At 32.8% G+C, this 20,119-nt stretch overlaps 1 protein-coding gene across 2 annotated transcripts in view; it reads left to right on the top strand.

The window, feature by feature from the left end:
* The first annotated feature begins 7,340 nt into the window (after positions 1–7,340).
* The window catches only part of LOC123260063, a 174,632-nt gene continuing 161,853 nt past the window's right edge, over positions 7,341–20,119 (top strand). The window contains exon 1 of one of the 2 annotated variants that reach the window (XM_044720986.1): positions 7,341–8,623. In XM_044720986.1, the coding sequence (XP_044576921.1) occupies positions 8,048–8,623 (576 nt within the window). In that variant the 5' untranslated portion in view covers positions 7,341–8,047. The remainder of the gene's footprint in view (positions 8,624–20,119) is intronic. The other variant, XM_044720985.1, reaches the window with a different exon arrangement.

Consider the following 20,119-nt stretch of genomic DNA (forward strand, 5'->3'; position numbering starts at 1 on the left):
TTCTTAGTTTAAGAATTTTTCTACTTAAATCAAGAAGATAAAATTCTTCAAAATTATTTACTTGATTCAAGTTAATTTTTTTTCCTGTGTATTAAATTTACGTTTTAAAAACTGTCAACCAGAAAATGTTTAAAAAAAATATAAATTTTACATTGGAAAAAATTCAATTTGAAAAATTGTTTGAAATTATCTATGATTATATTATTTATTTTATTTATTTATTTATTCAAATTTAAATGCCAAAGCAAAAAGCCAAATGGAAAAACTAAAAAAAAAAATATAATTAAAGTACATGTAAAACCATAAACATAGTCATTTTCAAATGAAAGATTTGACACAATATGACAGCATAAGAAAAATATAAACAATCATAGATCAGAGCAGTGTAATTTTGTATTGTACATATCAATATATAATATAAATTATTTTAGAAAATTTTAGAAAATTTGCAGACTTTGATCCCTAGACCTTCCTGAGTTCAAGCTCATAGAAGAATTCAAAGGCTTTTGATTTAAATGCCTCTATGCTGAGTGAATTTATGACATCTAGTAGCATTTCGCGCCAAAGGCGTATTGATGAGATTAAAAAGGAGTGCTTGTATACTGATGTCGAGAAATTTGGAAAGCAGAAAGAGACATTGTTGTACTTTGAAGCCAGTCTTTCCGAGCGTCTGATGTCTTGTGGCTCCTCAACAAAAAGACATCTCAAAAAATTTGATTCACCGGAACTGAATAATTTGTATAAAAAACAGGCTAAAAGATGAAGTCTTTTTGATTTGATTGAAAGCCATTTTAGGGAGCGACGATGAGGAGTGATATGGTCATCACGTTTCAAATTGTAGATGAACCTGATGCCGTTGTTCACCAAGCGCTCACTGATAGAAGGATTTCTTAGTATTTAAGAAATATTTCTTAGTATTTAAAAAATATATATATTTCTTAATATTTAAGAAATATTTCTTAAATACAAAGAAATATCTTTTAAATACTAAGAAATGATGTTTAAGAAATGATTTCTTAAATACAAAGAAATATTCTTAAATGTTAAGAAATCCTTCTATCAGTGCTGTATTTTTATTATTTAGCAATGCAATTTCTACATAATCATCCTGTAAATTTTTTTACATCTAACACAAAATAGCCGTATAATTTTTCTGCATAAACACAATTTATTAACTGTTAATAAATATACATTCCTTTTAAAAAATATTTTCTAATAATTAAATCATAACTAATTATATTTAATAAAGAAAAATTAATTCCCAATAAACGAATCAAGTAATTATTAATAACAGTTAATAAATTCTTGTATCAGTGCATTGAGCGGATGGACATCGGATATGTTATTAACCGGGAACGAGCGCAAGCATCATCGGTATGATAGTTGCTCAAAGCAACACGCAGATAGGGCACGTCAAGTGTGCTCTTGGAGCCAGGATAGGATAGGATGCGATTGAGTGTCTGGTGGCTAGCAGGGCCACAGATCCACACGTTAGTTGCTCGTGCTCTTGTGTACACACTCTGACATACCTGGACGCATACTTGCACACAATACGTATAATGGTGATGATTGCATGTGATAGTGATTGTTGATAGTATTCTCTATTCTGGACTCTGGACTGGCATTTGGCGAGCTCACAGCAAAGCTTGCCCTTGCCCTCACCCTCTTACTGGTCAGATAGGTCGGTCTTTGTTTCCTCGCAGTTGAACAGTTGAACACAACGAGCGTGTACGGTGATTTGGCTAACCACACGTTGTCGGGCCATCGGCGGCATATCCACCAGCATTGTTTGCTCGCTTTGATGAGGCCAATTCGACGTTTCGTACCACAACAACCCACGGATGTATTTATATCTGTATGAGAGCGAGTACGCAGTGGTTATGTTCTCTTACGCCGCAGATCGTGTGTCATTAGTGACCCCGTCGGGTCGCTGGTTATTCCATCATATCGTATCATTCGGGCGTTAATTCAATGTTTCAATCCTCGTTTTTCAGTACCTTCGTTCTGTGTCTACAATATCGAGTTTTTTTTCTTTTATTTTCCTTTGTAACATCCTCAACAAATTTTCTCAGTTGTTAGTTCAACACTGAGAGAAGAGAATAGTTAGATTTTTAATGTAGAATAGGAATGATTGATATGCTTGATGATAACGAGGATTTTTTAGTGTACTGATAAAAGGATTTATTTGTATTAAAAAATATTTCTTAGTATTTAAAATAATTTGTTTGTATTTAATAATTCTGATATTCATTTATTAAATAATAATAAATCTTTTTAAATACTAAGAAATATTTTTTAAGGACTAAAAAGTGGTCTCTAATAAATGATTTGTTAAATATTAACAAATATTTTTAACTATAAACAAACCCTTTTATCAGTGTGACGAGAAATTTACCAAATTCTAAATAGTGAATTTATCTGGATTAAAAAAAAATTAACTTGATTCATTTCAAAAAAATTTTTAATCAAGAAAATCATTTTGAGTTTTACTGTTTTGATTAAAAATGAAAAATTCTTAAATCAAGTAAAATTTATTTAAATCAAAAAAAATTTCTCAGTTCAAGAATTTTTATACTTAAATCAAGTCAATAAAATTCTTTAAAATAATTTTCTTCAATCGTTAATTTTTTTTTAATCTACAATTGAAAAAAAAATGAGACTGATTACTGTGTAATATAGTAATTATTAATTTTTTTTTCTATGCAAATAAATTATTGAAATTTTATTTTTAATTAAAAAATAATCCCTTGCATTTTATTGAATTTCGACTGTTCAATGTTTTCATTAGAAATTTATCCTTAATTTTTTTACTATTAAACTTTCTTTACAACAAAAAAAAATAGAGTATTGATTTAAAAAGAAAAGACTCGAGTCGGTACAAAGAAGACTTTTCTACTTAATAGATGAAACCGATAAAAACAGACTTTTCTACTTGGAGTGTGTCCTTATCTTCTGTCACCTAGTATAATATAAGTAGTAAGGACCCGCAGTAGTATAGAAACACAAGCAAAGACTCTCTCAAAGTCTAAGTTCACGGATTAGTCGCTCTATCACTGCCGACCCACGTCCTACTTAATCTTCCTCTGCTCCTTGGTCTGCGATAACAAGCCCCTCGTTTTTTTCCAAAACTAACAGACTAAAAGGCTAAGACGAATCCATATCTGCAATTTAAAATCAGTGTCAACTCGTCAGTTACTCTACTAGTAAAAAAAATAAATAGAACTTGGAATAAATATCCAGTTAATTCTTGGAATATTATTCGGCCTTATTTTCGACACTTGACGATTAAAAGTCACGGAATTTAAAAGCATCAACAACGTCTCCGTCATGTCAAGTTGACGGATCAGCGTGCGCACTCAGGAAATTACCCAATTTCCGCACTGTACCTGCTCGTGTCTGCATTTAATAGTGCAAGCTCTTGCGATTGTTTTACCCAACACACACACATTGTATTCCTCTAAAGATGTGTGTATGTGTAAAGGCTTTACCTTGGCCACCTAGACTCAACTCAAAGTCTTTGATAACTCGAGTACTATCGTCTTGTCCTACAGGCAGCCTTACTTGCAAGGGTTGCCGAGGGAAAGAGCACCGATCGATCGAGGTGAGACCCCCAAGTGTCTGTCCTGCAATATATATCATTCTTTACCTCTCTTGTCTTTATTTTTTACTTGTTTAACAATAAAAGTATTTTATCTAAAAATAAGTATAGTTGTTAAATATTAAAGAAAATCATTTTTAAAGAATTTATTATAGTGGAAAATTCTTAAAAATTTTACTCAAAGTATGAAAAATTCTTCAGTTTAAGAATTTTTCCATAAAAAAAATTTCTGATATGTCTGTAGATATAATTTTTTTGATGCACAGTAATACATTTTGTGTCATTGCGTAAAAAAACTTAGTGTTAAAGATTTAACATTTTTATGCATAAACTCAACATTTATTCTGTTAAATCAACACAAAAAAGTATTGTATTGTGTTTATTGAATATACCAAGATAATTAGCCGAATGGCAAGAAATTTTACATGATTTTTAACAAAACAACTTACAGAAACTAATTTAATAAATTTTAACATAAAAAGTGTTAAATACTTAATATAAAACTTTTTAACACACAATTTTTCAAAGTAATGACGCAAAATTTTTTACTGTGTGTGGCCAAATGTGTCCTAGTATTAAAATTAGCCATATCTGTTAGAATCAGGATATTCGGAAGGAGAAATTCAACAATATAAAGATGATTTAGTTTAATTTATGAGAGTATATTTAAAGTCAAAGAATGGCACGAATGCTTTATTTAAAATATTGAGACAAGAAGATACAAATTACAAGTATGTAAGTTAGCAATGATCCGCACAAGTGGTCAGCACGAATGTCAGAAAGACACTAACTGTGGTTCCTTTCTTTTGGTAAGACCCATGTACTGAGGGTACAAAAAGGTCATAAAACTGACCGAATTATCAGATTCCAGGTAACTCTGTACGCATCTCCGATGTTGTTTGTATCGTTGTTAAATTCCAACAATATCAGACATGCCATATATGACCCAACATCTTCTAATAGGGTCTGATATGTCCTTTGATACGAAATTTTAAGATCAATATATATCAAGTCACATGGCCACCTAATTAAATGATCGAAGTGTTCAAAATAATTTTCTTGATCCAAGAAATCTTCTCTCCAATCAAATTAATTTTTTTTATCAGTCTTAAAAAACCAAAAAATAATTTGGAACCTTATCTATTCTCAAAAAAATCTCCAAATAAAATTCTTGACAAAAACCTGTCGACCAAGAAAGAGAATGAGTAAAGGCTCGAGTATCATCTCGAAGCTCATAAAATGTATAGAGTATAGTGTCTCAGCAGCAGCAGCAGATGCCGGACCCGTTTCCCTTTCCTGGTGTCTTTTCTCACCAACACACGTGCACCCCACCCTCACACCGTTGGGCGGGACGGCTCCCCTCTTTCTGTCCACCTTCCCCTGAAACCCCTGAGCTGGTTTCCCCACTCCGAGGTTGCGCGTTGACGCGAGGCTTTGACAGTGGGGTTTCGCCGACAGCTTTGGTTTGACGCCAAAGGGGAATCACCTACTGCCGGTCGCCGAGTGTCCCACCGATCCACGCCTTCGATTGCGTCCCATTGGCTCTTTGGGATGTCTCCAGAAGCACCCAAGAGGACACACGCCCATTTTCTCTCGACTACCTTGCTCGACGTCACGTTAATTAATGCTCTTTGACCCGACACTCATTCACGATAGCTCTACGTCTCTATTGACACAATACACATAAAACTTCAAGCCAGCTTACTGCCCATCCATCATTCTGCCAATTGTCCATTATTTCTATTATTTATTACTCATTTTCATTATTATGCAATTCTGCTAGCGCAATTACAATCACAATTACTGCTCGAATAACGCAAACACTATCCATCTATCTGTCCTTGTATCTTTAGCTTTAGCTTTACTCCTGCATCAGCAAAAGTCAATTGAACTTGTGTAACAAAGTATGGCAGTAATCCAGAACCTAGCAATCTAATGTGTGAGGAGCATACATCCAGTCAGTACAAGGTAATGTAAGAGCTAGTCCGAACTTCAAAGACGAGCAGAACAATATTTACGAGGCTATAAAAATAATCTAGAGCTCAGTCTCCAGCACTTAAATGTATATAACGCATATGTTTGCAAACAGCTGGGTAGCGAGACTTCAGGCTAATTTAAATGTCCATGTTACACCATCCACATCCACCAATACCAATCTCGGCCTCTAACTTTGAATTCGATATGAATTATTTCATTAGTCATTAATCTATTTATCCTTGATTGAGACTGCTTTTATTTTATGGAGCACATCTCGTTAAAAAAAATTTCTGTTATGCTTTGATATAAAAAATAGTACACTGAAAAAAAAATTAACTTGATTCAAGAGGAAAATTCTTGAACCAAGAAAATAATTTTGAAGAGGGTAATTCTCTAGAATCAAGACGAAAAATTTTGGAATTAAGTAAAATTTAGTTAAACCAAGTAAAAATTTCTTAGTTTAAGAATTTTTTTACTTAAATCAAGAAGATGAAGTTCTTCAAATTTATGTACTTGATTCAAGAACATTTTTTTTTCTGTGTAAGATTTTAGATTTTTTATTAAGCCTGGAAAAATTTTTCTAAGACAAGAAAAAATTTCTAGGCTCAATAAAATTGCACTTCAGCCAAAAAAATTTTCGTTTTAGAAAATCAATTCTCCAAACCAATAATTTGTCTTTTTTTGTGCAAAAAAACCTTTATTGGTCAAAATTTCTTATCAATGAAAATTTTATTTAACAAATTATTGCGCAGAAAAAAAGCTTCAAGATTGCATTATTTATCGTAAATTTATCTAGGTCGAAAAGTAATTGTGAGGTCACACATCTGGTGCTCGAAAAAAATAAAACAGTGATCTTTGTGTCTTTGCGCTACAATCAGATACTGATAGACATTCTCGAGACGGAAATGTTAATAAATACAAGTGTTCGATTAACAATATTATTAAAACAAAATAAAATAAAATAAAACAAGCTGCCTATAAAATGTAATTTACTGTTGTTTTATCTTTTGTCTTTGTATATGTTATATCTTTTATTTAGCAATAACATCCTCAGGCAGTAAATTCTTCACGCATTATTTAAATGTCATGACATCTAATAAATAATCTCCGGTCTTTGATATTTTTATTTCACAGAAACAAAAATTTTATCTGTATAAATTCACAATATTTCCGACTAAACTTTTTTACTTTAATCTCGATTTCCATATAATTGACGTCCTTACATCCTCAATTGAGTTATTCGGGCAACAAAAGGTGAATCTAAAGAAAAGGTCTTGCATACTATACTACATTCTACACATTAGATATTACATATGAGCCTACAGTCTTTGTATAGTACATATCTATATGTAAACCGGGATTTGAGTGAACACACTGAGCGCACAAACACAATAAAGCCTGCTCTCGGTAATCGTCGGCTCAAATCGGCTGCTTTCGGCCGTGGTCGCGCGCAACCACTTGGTTCGCGATCGCGCACTAGAACCCGGCTTCATTTTTCCATTCACTGAATTATTTTATCCGTATAAAATCAGTTAAAGACAATAAATAAAATCCTCATTGAAAAAAAGTTCACATATTCATTAATTAATTTCTCAATCAATTTTTTATCATAATTACAATTATCATTACTAACAGAAGACTCGACCAGCATCCACCGATTGAATTCAAACAAAAAAACCCTGAGTGAGCTGAGCGCGCGGTTATCCACGATTAATTACGAAAACGCACGAATCTTCTCGCGGCTGCCAAACGCGGGGCGAGAGAGTCGCTCGTGGTTCGCTCGAGGGAACGGACGAAGTCGCGAAACCTCCGTTTTAAATAAAATAATAGTAATAAAAATAGAATTAATAATTAAAATTCGATATTTTTATCAAAACTGGTAAGTAGTGATAAAAGTGTGGTTTACAGTGAAAAGTGCTATAAAAACTAGTGACTAAGTGACCACCGGGTGCCACTGTTAAGTACAGTGTTAGATTTATGTGAAAGGTTTATAATAATAATCATGATAAGTGTTTAATAATCAAACGTGCTTGGAATGAATCCCGCGTAGAGTTAAAATCATCGCGCGTGACAATATTTGGAGGGAAAATTTTTTGCAGCCTGGTGAGTTGTAGGCGGGGCTAAAATCGGAGACACGTGACACGGAAACTGTCACGCCGCCTTTGCCTTCTTCCCCTACTACGGCGACAACGACGTTTACTACTACTACTACTACTACTACTACTACTACTTCTCTATATTATATACTATCATCACTCTTTATATCGTAGTATTGTATATAGTGTACTATATAGTTTACTCACTCACTCAGTTCCCTCCAGGACGACCCCACTCCAGGAGCGAAGACTACCGAGTGAAGTCGCGTCTCTTCGTGACTAATGCACCCCATATCGCTGCGTAATTTCTGCTACTATGTAGAAGACTGTCAACCAATTGCTACCTTTTGGTAACTTTTTTGAAGATCTTTGGAGGATGCAGCAGACCGAAATTGGCCGTGAACGCAGACCGGACTCGGAGACCAGAGACCGGGTGAGGATCAAGCAGGAAATCATTGACGCGGAGGTTAAAGTCAAAGTCAAGCAAGAGGTTCAGGTTAAGCAAGAAGAGGAAAATAACACTAACTACGAAAATGGGTTCGCGGTAGATCAGGATTTAGAGAGGAAAACTGGAGGAAATTTTGGACGAAACTGTCCTGCGATGCATCCCGCGTATCGCGCCGTCGGGGGACCCGGACCGCCTAATAGTTTTGGATTTCCTCATTTCTTTCCTCCGAATGCTTTTGGAATTCCCAATTTTATGGATCCGCAGTCTCAACATTCTGAACAGGAGAAAATTCATTTTTCTAAGAATTTCTTGCACCCCAGACAGGAGAAAATGAAGGATTTGGAGTACAGGAACTATGAGCAGAAATTTGACATGTATCATTTTCGCACACCTCCGGAGTTTTCGCAATTGATACAGCAGCAACATAGTATGAGGAGTTTGTACTCGGGAAAACATTCGAGAAAATGGAGCAATAATTTACCGGCGAAGTTCGTCCAACCAAATGTGAGTTTTAGGGTTAAGATTGCAGTGGTGGAAAAATTAAGATGATTTCAGAGGAGATATCTTAGATCAAAAATAATATTTTTGAGTCAATAAAAATTTATTTACCCAAAAACAATCCCTTCAATAATTTTTTTGTTTGATTCAAGATGATCAAACTCTCTAAAATAACTTTCTTGATTTAAGATTTTTTATCTTTGAATAGAAAAAAAATTTTTTCTCGCTTATTGTATAAAATTTTACACAAGTAGAAAAATTCTTGAATTGAAAAATTTTTCTCAGTTTAAGTAAATTTTACTTGATTGAAGAATCAAATAAATTTTCTTTTCAGTCTATAAAATCTCCATCATACGTTTGCAATCATAAATTCACAAAAAATTAAATTTCTCTAATTTAGAAGTAATAAACCATTGAATCTACTTAAAAAAAAAAAAAAAAACAAAAAAATACAAAATTGCCCAGCAATTTCCTTAACTGAAAGTCTGTTTGGTAAAAATTCTCCCCTCACCCTATTGTTCCGACGACTTTAATTTAAACAAGCAGTAAAATGCTTCAGTGAAGTCGTAACAAAAATTTCTTGAAATGCGTGAGCTATTTACGACTACTGTTTGCGTAAGTGCTCGCTGACACTAAATATTATTCTGGAATCCTCAAGCTCAAAGTAAAGCCTGAATACAAAGTGTTATATTTGTATTTATATTTATAAATTTCCAGGCTTTGGCAAAGAGCTGAAGCTGAAGCCAGAGGGCAAAAGTATGCAGTCATTTAGTGTTATTCTCCATCTCCATCTCAGTCCCAGTAGATCTTGCATGGGAACTAAAACGCTGTCCGTCGAACTGAACCGTTACGTCGTAATACGCGGCCGAACGATCTCGCGTTACTGCGTTATTTATTCCGAGAAATGGTTTCACTGTGAAATCATGTCCTCTGCGTATATAGAAGAGGTATCTATATAGGTATAAATATACAACACAGAAAAGATGCAGTAATCACAACACACTTAGACTCCAGACTGAAGAAAGAGGAAAAAACAGATGACGTTATACGGTCCGCGGTCCATATAAAATTTATTTTATCGTTGTTATAATAACAGACTAGCCAGTCCAGTCAGTAGTCAATAATCGCCACACTTGGTCTTGCTCTTACTCTCTTCTCTTGTTCTCATGCTCTAACTCATACTGCTGAGCGAAATACTGGGTATAAATTTACAAAAACGAGTGTCGCTGGATTTAGCTTAAGAAATAACACACCTGTACGTCAAGATAACGTCAAGGGACTTTTAGACCGTGGCGAGTCGAATAAGGCGATTGAATCGACGCCGATCCATTCAGATGTTATTCACCACCTCTGGCTGTGGATCTTCTCTCAGGCTTATACTCGATACAGCCAACAGCAAATAAAGGGATTCCCAATATGTAAGGATTTTTACTCCCGACTTATTTTTTTATCGCGCGTCCTTCCCTAAGAGGCAACATAAATTTTCGTTGCATCCGTGATCCAGGATAAGTCTACGGCATACCGTCCAATTTGGAAGCCCGCTGTTATGTTCAGGTGATTCATTTGCTTCGATTAAATCACTTATATGGATTATATATCCTTCAGCCTTTTTTGTGTCATTTTATTGATCTAAAAATCCTCAATTTTATTTTGAATCTTAATTTGGAAATTAATTTTGATTTTTGGATCAAAGGAAAAATTTTTGAATCAAGTAAAATTTATTCAAATTAAGGTAGTACTACCGTTACCAAACGAGTCAAATCCCAAAACCTAACCTTATTTGATTAACGTAATAGATTTTCCTATACTAAATCACGTTGGAGAAAGAGAGGCAGAGATAAGTTTTGAATGTTTTTTATTAATAAATATTCTCATATGCTTAGAAACTATACTGATTGTTATTAAATATGTTCTAGATGTTATTTTCTCTCGTTGTCTTAATTTTTATAAGAATCTGAACGTCCAGTTTTGTGAAATAAAATAATGTCTTTGATTTTCCATAAGGATCAATGATAAAGGTAAAAATATGTAAATATTAATATCTTTTTTTCAGGACTTGCCAAGCTTCCAAAAATTTTACTGCTTAATTATGGTATAAAGTACCAATATGCCAAATTTCATTAAATTCTGAACGTCAATTCTAAAACCGGTAGTACTACCTTAAGAACTGCACTTAAAATTTACTGATAAAAAATCCTTCAGTTTTTGGTTCAAATTTCTTCTTGAAGTACAATCTTAAGAGTAAAGAACAAATCTCTAGTCTTCAGAGATATAATATAATAATTAAAATATTAACATGTGTAACACATGAATTTAATAGGAGAAATAAATCATTACAAGCCATTGAGTCAGTTAATGAACCATTATAATGTTATTTTAGTACATGATCAACTTTAAATACCTTGTTATTGCTAAATGAGAAGATAATAAAATATAATAATAATCTATGAGGAAGATTAAAATATTTGAATCATAAATAACTAATGAGAGTTGTTGTAAATATTTCTCATTTGCATAACGCACTGAATTTATTTATTTATTTATATGTACAATGATCGTACATAATAATTGTGAAGGGTTAAGCTTCAAACTCAAGCATTTCTATTTACCGATTTATCATTTATCATTCATCATTCACTATCATCTGTCATCGTTATACTCATCTGTAATTTTCCAGTCTGCAATAATCTGTTACACTTAACGGATTATGACAGGTTTGAAAATTTTACACCAACGAAAACTCACCAATGTACTGTAATAACTAAACGCGGAAATGTTACTGCACTAAGTAACAACATAATGGCACCGATGACATCACTCTTGTACATATTTGTGTTTATTTATTATTTTCTGTGTTTTTAACTTCCATTGTAATATTTTAAATATCTGTTCTCATAATATTGCTGCATAACAACAAAAAATTAAATATTAAAAATAAAAATGATGTCGCGTCTATTATAAAACTCCAACTCGCGGACGTGGAAATCGATCTACTTGTTTTTTCTCGATTGTTGCGCCGCTTGCTGGACAATAAGTAGCGGATTGTTACAAGACTTTACGGCGTGGAAAAGATTATGCCTTCCGTTTAAATATAATACGATGAGTTTTTAAATCACAACCATTAGAAAGTCTGAAATAAATTAGAAAACTGTGATTTCATTTTTTCCAAGTAAACAAATAATTTACGCTGTAAATACTGAGCATTTATTTTAAATTCACTTTGTCATCGTAATCGATAACTTATGAGTTGTAAGCAGGACCAGGACGATTATTTAATGGAAATAATTGATTTTTCATTTTTTTGAATAAATTTAAACTATTGTATTTGAAGAAGGAAAAAAAAATAAAATCCCTGATACTCAAAATTTAGCTGATTTCATCTTTCATTTATAGATTAATAATAATTTAAAACAAACCATAAACCTAACTATGCAATTAATTACATTAAATATGAAGGAGGTGAAAATATGAAATCAAATTATAAAACACAATTTGAAATAGAAATTGTAAGACTAAATTAAGAGTAAACAAGACAAATGTTGAAACTTCGAATAAAAAAACAATTTTCCTGTTCTTAATTTTATCTTTTTTTTTTTTTTTTAGTCTTAATTAATGTTTGTCAAACATAATTTTGATTTTTATTAAGATAAAAATAAGTTTTTAGTCTAAAATTTTGTCTTTTTTTGAGTCCTAATATCTGTTTTATGTTACGTCCTATTTTTATCTTACATTAATTTTTAATTTTTGTCTAAAAGTCCTGCCCGTGTTTATAACAATTATATTTTTCAATAGTTGATACAAATTTTATTCGATTTTCTGTTTGTTATTCCGACAAAATTTGTGTGATCAGTACAATTACATTACAAGCTGATTAGTCGGGTGGGTCAGAGATGCACGTCGGCACAAAATGGTTTTTTTAGTGGCATGTGTGCTCTATTGGGCGCCCCTCAGGTAGAAAAACGGTCTGCTCAACAAAGGCTTGATATGTCGATGCTACGCATCTGGCGAGCGGTGAACGGATCTACTCTACTAACTCTAAACTCATACCAGGGGGCGTGGGTTAACATATACATGTATAAAATATATAAAATATATGTACACCGAAATATATTAAGTACATTTCATGTGGCGTGTGATCACGTCCCATTGTCATGTCGGGACAGAAAAATACATTTTATTAATCATCGTCATTCCCATCAAACCTCTCAATAATTCAACAAACATGAATAAATTTACGCTTCTTCTTCTTCTTAGTCCTTTAATTTATTTAACCACTAAATCAGAGAGGACAAATGGGTAAAATAATCAACGGTGAATAGCAGGTCGTTGAACATATAAAATTATCATAATAATAATAATAATAATAATACTATGCATCTATTTATAAATACACGTGAAGATGGACCATCAATATTATAAATTTGGATTGTGGATGGAATAAAGAGACAGGTTCATTCATTATAAGGTCAAATTTACGGTTCTTGGAAATTTTTTCATTACTTAATTTTTGAAGAAAATTTTGGTCTCTAAAATCTTGATACAATTGATTAATTTATTTTTGTCAATACATACATAAAAGAGAAAAATTCTTTGCTGAAGAAATAATTTTATTGACTTAAAAAAATATTCAGGAAAATGAAATTTTCCTAATTCAAATAAAATTTTTTTTTTGTATAAAAAAAATCAATTTTTGAATAAAAAACTGAAGAAAATTTTATTGTTTCAAAATTATCTATCAACAAAACTCAAATCTTGAATATTCTAATAATAAGTAATAAATAAAAGAGAGTATGTACTGTAAACTGTAACACTTTTAACAAAACAATTGATGTCCTTATTTCTTGACAAAAGCTCGAGGTGTTCAAATTCATCAAAAAACCATTTCCGGACGTGCTGTGGTTTCCAAAACTCAAAATATTGACGCGTGGCCAACTTGCGTACCGACATAAATAAAAAACACAATGCACAAAAATACAATAAAAAATAATTCAGAGAAATTTTCACGCAGCTTCCGCAGCAGTATTCAGAGTGAGAAAATTTCAAATGTGCTGACTTCAACTTCTTACAAAACCGATCCTTAAACAGAATATTAATACCCTTTATATTTTATATAATATTATATATAGATATATTGTCCGTCCGATAAGGAACGCGTGCTCACTTCAACCACGAGCCCCGAAACCACACGGTAATTATTCATTCTTCATCCAGTAAAGTGTATTATTCTTTTTGTTCACTATTTCCATACTTATAAACACATAACTTTTTTATTTTTCTATAAATATTTTTCCCAGTGTAGCGTGACGCGCGTTGCTTTGTCATTGGTCTTTTCCTCGAGGATAACCAGCCATTTTTCCCTTATTTTTTTTACTATTACACACTCTCTCTGCGGTTTCTCGATTCACTTTTTGCTGGTATCAATTTTTTCGCTATTACGTATCGACGTTTTTCTTTTTTTCCCTCAATAACACTCGATAGTTTTCGAAATTTACTTATAAACGATTGTTATCCAACGAGAAAGCTAATTTGACATGTAACATACAATTTATTCACAGAAAAAAGGTTAAATTTAACTAAAATTCAACATTTTGATCATCGAAAATTTATTTTTGGCCTAAAAAAGCTCTTTTTCTTGAATTCAATGATTTTTTTTATAAATTTGAGAATATTAGAAAATCAAAATCAACAAAAAAACTTTTTTTTAATTGAAAAAGAGTTCATTTTTGGAAAAACAAAGAATTGGAAAATTACATTATATAATACTAGCTGTTACTCGTCCGCTCCGCTGGGCGCTTTATAGAATTGTATTTTTAGATCTAGACTTGAAATTTAATCAGAGTATTGTTTTGACTTGCACAGATTTCAAATTCTGTTGAATTGGCATGCACCTTTTATCCATGTAATTATTCTAGCTAATATTCATTGTAATAACTTTCAATGTGCAATCATTATAATATTCCCGTATCTTTCTTAAAAAAATGAATAATAATTGATATGAAAAAAAAAAAAAAAATTGTAATGAGCATTGAAAGTTTCAGTTAAAGAAATTGCAGGTCTCATAAGTGAAGAAATCTGCCTAGTATATAAACATAACCAATAGAACTAAAAAATTTATTTTAAACAAATGACAATCGAATAGCTTGAATTTAGTTGCAATAAAGTTGCAATTCATTATTTATAAGTCAAAAAAATATAGGTTCCGGATAAGTAATCACCAACACATCATATACTAATACCTTCTCCGAAATACGCTGCATCTTATGGTATTAGTATTATTCCGATCGGTTCAGTAGCTTTCGCAGTATAACCGAACAAAAAAACCGGCTCTCCATTTATTAGTATAGATATGAGGCCTTTTATGTAATTGGCCAGATATGAAACTTGACGATACCAGAAAATTGTTAAGTATACTGTGAAAATTCCAGCTCAGACTTTAAAAACTATCTTCACCCTGTTCTTCCCTATAACTCTTAGACCTCGTCGATTACAACGTCATATACAAAAGAACAAGACCATACTGGGAGTGTTTTACGAGCGCTGACACCTTGCCGACCTGGACTGTAGTTCTCAACCCGGTGCTTTGGGATTGCACCCCTGCACTGCACACTGCACATATAAAATACTCTCCTCGGTTCACTGTTATTCGCTTTCTTTATCACTTTCATTCTCTCGAGTCTTAAGACCCTCTATTTCATCTTTCATCCTCCATCCTCCATTCTCTGTCCACCAGATCCAAGCCCTCGCGTCTCTACACTGTTAAACCAAAGTATATACAATATTCTCCCGGTGATATTACGACCGTGAATATTAAAGTAATTGATGCCTCCATAAAACAGTGAACAGCACCTTCGATGTCTCACCGTACAGCACACACACACTTAGCGATCCCTTTACTAGCTTGTATTGTGTCTGGAGCAGCGCGGTAAATACACATCTATATACTACATAGTCATTTATACATATTATTAAAAAAAGACATTCTTGTTGCAATATTCCTCAGATATAAACCTTTATCTTATTTTCCATTCCCTTACATTATTATTTCCTTCTCCTTCTCTTCCTGTTCCTCATCCTCATCCTCATCCTCTAATGTCATTCCTCTCAGCTCACTTTCACGTTGCAAAAACTCTCGCTACTGTGTAACAATAATTTAAATTTAATTTGCAACTACACGAGCTCACAAAATCAAAAACAAACAATACTTTGATTATTGCCGTGTTGTGTTAATATTTATCAGTAGTCGCTGATAATTTAAAGGGCTGAAGATTGATGGCTGAGGCGCAGAACAAAGACAAGAGCCAAAAAACAACAGACAAGGGATGTCCAGCGACTCGAGTTTGGTGTTTGGAGTTGGAATAGCCTTACATTACACGTATGATATGTATGATACGATATGTGTAAGTCGGAACGCCGTGTAACTATGTATCAAGCTGTTGCGCCCCCGGCGTGTCCGGGCAGCTTCAAATACTGAAATGTTCAGTGTAGTGCATATGTATGTGTGTATACGATGCCAAAGATAGCTGGTGAGTGTTGTACCTGGCTTTGAGAGGAGACCGACATCAGACAGAGCCTCTGCATCGTAGCTTACACGCTTCCAATGAGCAAGCTCCAACTGGTAATGCTTGCCCAGGAGAAGAATCCTGTCCTGTTGAGAATCCAGCCTCGACCCCTGGACACTATTAATTTTATCCACGGTGTATAATGTGCATGTGTAATAAATATGTTTGTATATTTATTATATTTTATTTATAAGTGTGTGGATATGGATATGAATAATACTCTCCACTCTACAACCTCCATGAGATCAGGATGAGTGTCTCAATAATATTATAGCCTCGGTAGGATGTTGGGCTCAAAAGTAAGTTCGAATGGGGAGTCAGTATGTATTTGAAATTGAATCGTTTGGTAGTTTGTGGGCTTCGATCATCAGACAATGAATTGTTGGTGAAAGCAGGAAATTTTTATGGTATGAATGTGAGAAGTATTCTTTGATTGTTCTAAAATATTTTTTTTTAATTTCAACATGTTATGGGCCCAGTATAATCTGTGGAGAAATTTTATGGTTTCGCTTGATCTGACCATGTCAAGTGATATATGAGCGTGAAAAATAAATCTTTGACATAATTTTTAAGTATTATATTTTTTTTTGGAAAATTTGTACTTCAACTAACATGTTACATTAGATAAAAATCAATTTATTAATTAATTGAACCAGAATTTAATAGAGGTTGAGCTCTAAAAATTTTTTATTATCAAACTTAACTCTCTTGGAAGGAGAGAATTCAGTGATCATGCGCCCTCTGTTGGAGATTTTTAACATTGCCTTTAGCCAAAAAATTATATTTATTTATATTATTGCTCTAATCAGGTCTAAATTCTTCTATAATTAATTTAAATCAGGATGTTGTAGTTTAAAATGATATTATGTTTTTTATTTCATTTATTTTAACATGGGACGTTTCGTCAGTTTTATTCTGACATCATATGATATCAGGTACCTATGTGTTTACAAAAAAATAAATAATTAACAATTTTTATGTCAAATTAAAAACTCAATACAAATATAAAAAAATAATCAATAAACACCTTAGAATTTTACAATATAAAAACACATAGTCCTTAATTTACAAAAAATTACTGCGTATAACATTTTTAATATACAAAAAATTTTTTATTTTTTATTTATTTATTTATTTAACAACTTAGACCCTGAAGCCAAAGCTCCCTAAGGGCCTTACACTAGTTATACAAATAATCTTAACATTTATATGTGACCATATTATAAATTATATGAGAAAATACAGAGTTATATCTGGTCTGATACAGCTAATTTCTATATGAGGTCATGTAAAGATATCAAAAATTAAATATGAACATTTCAGGTGATGTAAAAAAGTTTCTTGACGAATATTAAACAAAAATAATTCTCAATAAAGCACTAAGCATTTTATTATTTTGATTTTTAATTGAATATTTCCGGATAAAAAAGGTTCGCGTGTTTACAATGAGCCAATTAAAACGGCAAACGCGTCCTAATTAACTCGTCGATTATATAGCCGGCTTCCCTGACAACTCGAGACTCGGCAAACAAACAAAGCCAAAGAGTATTAGGGTGATGACGATGCCGAGAGGAAAAGTACTGGTTGGTGATGAACCCAAGGGCTGATATAGCTGATGCTGATGCCAGTCCCGGCGCGGGTTTCCCGTCTACGGTACACATTATAATTGCGCATATTAAAATGGCGTCGCTGTTATAGATAAAGAGAAAGACAAGGCCAAGGACAAAGACAAAGAGTGTGCTGGTGTGTACAGCAAAGTCTCCAGCATCCGGTAAGAGCGAGGCAAGTAGACGAGATGAGAGTTTGAGAGCTGCTCAGCCATCTTTAATCAATAATGGAGCATCACAGGGACCATGACAACAGATACTACCCGACCACCCTTTCTCAGCGGTTCCGTGTCTCACAGGACCCCCGGGCAAGGGTTGTGCCGCCTTGCTTAGTCCAGATACTTTCCAGCCCCCTTCTTCCTTCTCTCCTCTCTCTGCTCGTCTCTCTTTTAGCAGGCTTCACCCTTGCCCTAAGACCCGCTCAGGTTACATCCGCAACCATTTCTCAACTACGCTCCTCTTCTCTTTACTTCAGAACAAAAAATCACCTCTTGTATTCAAGAAAAATTTTCCCTGGAATTTTTTAGATTTAAATTGAATTTTTTTTAAGGTAAATTTAAGTCAAAAAAGTTTAATTTAAGACAATTGAGTACACAGAAAGAAAAATTTCTTGACTGGAGAACAAAATTCTTGGCTCAAGAAAATTTTCGGGTGCCTGAAGGAAGACCGAAGTTGTGTTGGCCGAAGTAAAAATTTTTCTTGAAATTCTATTCTTGGTGGAAGTAAATTTTTCTTAAATCAAATTATCATAAATACTTGATACAATACATTTTTATATTTGATCAAGATTTTTAGATACTTTAGGGAAGCAGTGCCACTTACTTCAGCTGAAAAAAAAATTTTCTCACCTTGAGAAAATGTTTCTCTTGAATATTTGATATCCATTTTATATTATTTTACCGTACAATTATACAATTTGAATGAAAAAATATGATTCAACATTATTTGATCTTCCCATTTGACATGCTAATCGATAAAAATATTAATGAAAATTTACTTCTATCTTTATATTTAATTTTTTGGAACAAGAGAGAAATTTTCTCAAGACAAGAAAATTTACTTCTATCAAGAACAAAATTTTTTGGAGCAAGAGGCTGAATTTTCTCAAAACAAGAAGATTTTCTTGACTTAAATAAATTTTCTTGGATCAAGATACGTATTTCTTAAAGCAAGAGAATTAATTTTGTTCAATTTTCTCAAAAAAAAAAAAATTTTTTTCACTCAAGAAAATAATTAGGAAGAAAAATATTATCTTGACTCAAGTGAACCTTTTTTTTTGTGTAGTTTAAATTAAAAAAAATTAAGATCTGAACTAAAATCGTCAGCAAATCGTTGACTTCAAAGGAAATGAAGAAAAATTAAGTTTTATTTTTAATCTAGGAAAATAAAAAATAAAAAATAATTATTCTAAAGCCAATCTCGGTACAGAAATTTTTTTCATATGAATTTATAGAAGATAAAACTCACTAAACTTTTCAACTCCAAACTTGAACAATTGACAAATTCCTCTAATTGGACCCCAGGCATGAAATAAAGCCAGATGATCGTTACAGGGTATAGTATCTGATTTTCGCGGACCACACGCAGCTAGATACGACTCTCAACTCGGAACTCGCGGTGTAGTTTCGAAGCGATGAATACGCTTTACTATAATATAATATGATATGATATAATATAATATAATAACGAAGCGAGGGACGCCCACTATGCCACGGTTACGAGCACGGGTTATCGGGTATCGGCGTCGCGACGCCATTGTAATACCTCGGTGCTAACGAGCTGTCGTCAGCGATATCTCCCACTACGAGTTGTACGAGTTTTATACCTATAGTGTTTGCGTTATAATGTTCCGCCGGTGTAGCAGCCTTTGGTTGGGTTATACATATTATGCCCTCATGCCTTTATATCTATACCTATATCGGCGTCCCTTCTCGTTTGGCTGGCTCGTGCCTCTGCCCACTACACCACCGAGCCTAAATAAATACATGGACGTCAGAGTCTATTGCTTGCATATATTTACCCAGGTTACAGATATTATCTTGCCTGGGTAACTATAACATTTTAATTAAATCCTCACGGTTGTTTAATTTATTTCGTTCATTATTTCGTCAGGATTAATCATCCTAGTAATTGTTATTAGTCTTAAGTACAATACATTTGACGTTTCTTATATTTTCGACCACTATGTTCATATATTTGTAAAATAAATAATATTTTAAAAAACTAAAAAACAAATTTTAATAAAAAAAAAAAACTAAACTAAAAAATACACAGAAAAAAAGGTTCACTTGAGTCAAGAAAATATTTTTCTTCCTAATTTTTTTCTTGAGAGAAAA

This window comes from Cotesia glomerata, linkage group LG2 (genome assembly GCF_020080835.1).
Source record: "Cotesia glomerata isolate CgM1 linkage group LG2, MPM_Cglom_v2.3, whole genome shotgun sequence".
NCBI classification, from domain to species: Eukaryota; Metazoa; Arthropoda; class Insecta; order Hymenoptera; family Braconidae; genus Cotesia; species Cotesia glomerata.